General features: G+C 37.4%; 1 protein-coding gene across 2 annotated transcripts in view; it reads right to left on the bottom strand.

Moving 5' to 3' along the window:
• The window catches only part of tfr2 (transferrin receptor 2), a 30,192-nt gene that overhangs the window by 14,118 nt on the left and 11,074 nt on the right, over positions 1–5,000 (bottom strand). For both annotated transcript variants that reach the window (XM_056233289.1, XM_056233288.1), the window contains exons 5-7: positions 4,180–4,320; positions 2,276–2,384; positions 536–778 (exon numbers count right to left, since the gene is read on the bottom strand). In XM_056233289.1, the coding sequence (XP_056089264.1) occupies positions 536–778; positions 2,276–2,384; positions 4,180–4,320 (493 nt within the window). The remainder of the gene's footprint in view (positions 1–535; positions 779–2,275; positions 2,385–4,179; positions 4,321–5,000) is intronic.

Below are 5,000 nucleotides of genomic sequence, written 5' to 3'. Positions count from 1 at the left end.
ATTTTTGTAACTTTTCCCCCTTAAAATAGTATAAATTTAATAGTATAATTAAAATAAAAAACTGCACACAAACACCACATAATGAGAAATGTGATTTTTTTAAACATTCTTATGAAAAAGTGCTAGTAATTGTAACTGTTTAAAATAAAGAGGGTAAAAAAAAATATTAAGAGTCAAAGTCAGAGATTCTGGCAAATTTATAATTTTATCAACTATAATTATTTCAATAACTATTTTGAAATAGACAGCAGTGTAAAAAAAAAAAAAACATTCTACGTATAAATACCGCATGAAGTGAAAATTTATTTTTAAACACTTTTATCAAAAAGTGCTACGTAAAATTTATGGTTCAATTTTATATATATATATATATATATATATATATATATATACATAGACATTTAGTAAAAAAAATATTAAGAAAAGTCATTGAAATTGTCAAATTTATCATTTCAACTCTTAAATAATTAACGAGACAAGTTATTTTCTATTGATTGATGGTTTTTCAATAATTTTTGGATGGGCTGTTCCGTACGTGTTCGGAGATGACGGCGTTGCTATGGAGACCGAGTCGGCGTGGATCCTGGGGTACGTCGGCGGGGTCGGGGTAAATTAGGACGCCCACATGCCCCGCCTCCTGCGCAAGCCACACCTTCTCAGCGAAGCTCACGGCTCCGCCCACTCGCGCCACAGCGATGGAGCCGTTGAGGGAAACGCCCAGCGCTCGCAGATCCTCGAAGTCCTGCCGCCGCCCGTAGTTCACGTACACCACGCCTCCCTGCGGCACACACACACACACACACACACACGGACAACACCTCAGCGCTTAATATTATTTTCAGTACTAGACCCCTTTCAGTTTAGGTTCTTGCCAGTGTTGTGTGTCACTCATTACAAGTAACTTGAGTTAGGTAATCCGATTACTTTTCATGTAACTAGTACAGTAACGCATTACTTTTAAAAGTTACTTTTTCAAATAAGTTACTTTGTTTTCCCATTTATTGACTGACAGCTCTTCTGTCTCCATGTTGAGACACATCGAAGTGCAGAGGCACTGTGTGTGTGTGTGTGTGTGTGTGTGTGTGAACATGATGTTTATTGTAGTTCTAGACTAAATGTGAACATGTATTTACTCGTCTCTCTTGCACAAAAAAAAGATTCATTATTCCTCAAAATGAATAAAATCTGTGAAAATCTGAATACTACGCAAACCTCCAATAACTAAATATGTTAAATCAAACAAACATTTTTATGCATTTAATCTCACTTCATTGACCGATGTACTTGCTTCTGGCCTTGTAAATAAACTGTGTTTGGGTTCTCACATCACTTGCCTCCGTTGGACCATTCGTTACAGAATCATTTATTTACAAAAAAGAACACAATCAAACATAAAACAAAAACATGGCAAGGCATGAAAACTCAAAACTAAAGCAGGAACGTGAACATGGACTAGAAACAGGAGTGGACATGGAACAATCAATACATAATCAATACTCGAATATACATCCCATGTTAATAGAAACCATATGTTTCTCTGGTACTGTCGTGTTTTTAGTCAGTAAGATATAAAACCAAACCTCTTTATCCAGAGGAGCAGATGCTGGAGTGAAGACCTTTGTTTGTCCACTGTCCCTCTCTACTATGTCTTCATATTATGATTAAAATAAATTAGAGATCTCTTGGCAAAATAACTGGTTTCTGGTCCCGTGAATTAAACAACAACAAACAGGGGAAACGCATCATTAATAAATCTACACACATCCAGTCCAATCAAACATTATTCAGACACCAGAGATCACTTCCACTAGTGTGATCAGGACACTATAGTGCAGTTCTGTGAGTGAGGAGAGCAGAATAAAGTAAACTGGGACATATTACACCCAAATATTCTTCATACAGCGACTACCAGTGACATGTGGGAGCAGAAATGATTCCTCCACTTTGAGCTGATCATGTTCTGCTGAAGTGTGTTTTCTGTAACTGCTAATGCTCTTTTTACACACACACTGAACAACATGAAGCATTGCTTGGTCACTGGTTGAGCTAAACTGGTATTATCTAATTGTGTAGTTAAATTTAACAGCTGACAGATATTCAACATAATTCATGTGTGAGAGTCTAACAGAAGGACGGACAAAACCAGTCAAATATCCACTGATCTGAGAACTGAGTTCTGCTCGTGTTTATAAACTATAGCGGATAAACTGATAATGTGAGAAATGTTGAAGGAGTCTGATACAGGTTTATGAGCGGCGGTGGTCGTCATGGTTACCGTGGCTGTTCCCGTGGCGCTGTAGGCGCAGTATCCCTCGCTGTCTAACAGAATCTCTTCAAGCTCCGCCCCCTCAGAATCGACCAACCAGAGAGTGTTCCGCTGCGTCCTATAGGAGCAGAGCAGACGTATGATGCGTTATTGCCCGCCCACTTTCTTTAGCGGCGTAGTCTTTTTTCCACTCATTTTAAGCCATGAACCAAACCAACCAGCTACGAGGAGAATCACATGACCGCAATAGCTTTATGTACGCATATAGAGAGTCAATTGACCTATCGGTAAGCCCCTCCCCTCGAACGCAGATGAGCCAATGGCAGTTGAGTATCACAGACGCTGTAAAATCCAATTCCAGGATTGTCAAGGACTTTAAGCTCTACTTTTTTGTTACTACAATCAATAGAATTTAGGAGTACAATCAGAGATCTCATTTATCAAATCTTTCTTTATTATCTGTTCAATTCTAAAAAGGTAAATAGATCAATAAAAATAAACTAATAAAACAAAATGGAACAAATAAAGTGCAGCACAAGCAATGACTGTGGAAACTTTAACCACTGAAAGGATTCTATGATAAAGATATCGCTTTCCTTATTCAGACTGGTTTATTCTCATGAATATATGATTGACCTGATGAATGAAAGATGTACTTTCATAAAAGATTTTTTACTCCGTTTGTTTGTCCAAGTTAGCAACAGTAACTAAGGGGGGCGGGGCTTACCGATAGGTCAACTATGTTATTCGCTGTGCTTCACAGGAGTGGCTGGATATTCAGGATATTCTGATTGTCCAATCCAATCTGACCTCTGACCTGTAATGCTGCCAGAATCCTAATCATAATCCTACACTGCTGGTTTGTTGTCCAGAGGAGAACTGAGCGACTGATCCGGGTTCTCACGAAGGTTTCCTCCATTTTAGTGGGGGGCCTTAAGCACATTTTTGCGTAAATTCATCTAAAAGTGCCAAATTTGGCACAGATGTAGCACAGGTCATACTGAAATGATTTAGCCAGGGCGCCCGAGCTAATGGTCCCTGAGACCAAGATGGCGGCCAAATCCAATATGGCCGCTCCCCGAAAAGGGTTCCAGCTATAACTTTTGAACCACATGAGTTACAAATACAAACTTGATATGTCTTTTCAGCTTAATTGAACATGGGAAACACATGGGAATGTTTATATTTATGACCCCTTGATCCTCCAATTCCAATATGGCCGCTGTCCAGAAAAGCAGTTTGGGCTGTAGTATGGGGCCTCACACCCCATTGTTCGCGCAAATTCATCTACAAGCACCAAATTTGGCACAGATGAAGCTGAGGGCAGACTGAAATGATTTAGCCAGGGCGCCCGAGGTAATGGTCCCTGAGACCAAGATGGCGGCCAAATCCAATATGGAATTTGCGTGAAATGACCTATTTATGTGCTTAAGGCCCCCAACTCTTCTGCCCTGATGGAGGTTTGGTTCCTTTACTGTCGCCTTTTACGCCTTTGTTGCCATTGGCTTTTGGCTTGCTTAGTTGGGGACATTAAATTTAATATTCAACAATAATATTGATCTCCTACATTGACACTATTATACAAGAACTGAACTGAGCTGGACGATGACATCACGGTTTTCTCCAGAGCGGCTATATAAAAATATACATAAATGAACTAAATTAATAACTTTTTTTCAACAGAAATGAACCATCTCTGAACTTACTTAAGCTGGACTGTGACGCTATATTCTTCTGGAAACACTTTATTGCATTATTTTCCTGTTATCTCTGTAAAGCGCTGTATAAATAAATGTGACGTGACTTGGAGCTAAAGAGCTCATTTGCTCGCAGATACTCTCTGATTGGTGGAATTTTCTATAGAGCATTGTGGGTAATGTAGGTTGACCATTAATGGACAGATGGAGTGTGACCTGGAGGGAAACTGCAGCGTGGCGTAGTGCGAGTCGGTCCAGGTGTGGTCCATGCCGAGGTTCTGCAGGTTCTGGAGGATTTCCCGGGCCAAAGCGTTCCCTTCTGAAGATCCCGGAGGATGAGACGCCCGGCTCACGCGCCTGAAACACACCAACACAACACAGGTCAGAGGTCACGCACCTGAAACACACCAACACAACACAGGTCAGAGGTCACAGGTGAGTTCAACTTCCTGCTTCACGTTCACATGTTCACGGGTCTCGGATGCTGGTTAGTGGTCACATGACATGAAGCTTAACTCATTTTTATATGTTTTTGATAGTCATTTGGATAGTTTCTAATTTAAAATAATTTATTTTAATTAGAAATTTTTATGATTTAATTTTAATTGTTTTATTCTAAATCCTTTATTTTAATTTGACCTTTTTATGATTTAATTGTAGAGTGTTTTATTTTCATTATTTTATTTAAAAATCATTTATTTGTCTAAATTGGACATTTTTATAATATCATTTTTAAATTTTGCAACATTATTTCATATAACATTTTATTTTTATTCTTTAATTTTGAAAATTACTTATTTATTTAATTTGATATTTTTATTATTTATTTTAGTGTTTATTTTTGATAGTATTAATTTAAAATAATTTATTTAAATTTTCCATTTTTATGATTTACTTGTTTTTACATTAATTTATTTTAATTTTCCATTTTTAGTAAGTGTTTATTTTGAGTTTTATTTTAAAATAATCTATTTTAATTTCCCATTTTTCTGATTTAATTTTAGAAAATGTTTATTTTATTTTTATTATTTTTATTA

The sequence above is a fragment of the Rhinichthys klamathensis genome, unplaced genomic scaffold (assembly GCF_029890125.1).
Source record: "Rhinichthys klamathensis goyatoka isolate OS25496 unplaced genomic scaffold, OSU_Roscu_1.1 h1tg000366l_1, whole genome shotgun sequence".
Classification (NCBI taxonomy): domain Eukaryota; kingdom Metazoa; phylum Chordata; class Actinopteri; order Cypriniformes; family Leuciscidae; genus Rhinichthys; species Rhinichthys klamathensis.
Note: the sequence above shows the minus strand (reverse complement) of the source record. Positions and strands in the feature narration are given on the sequence as shown.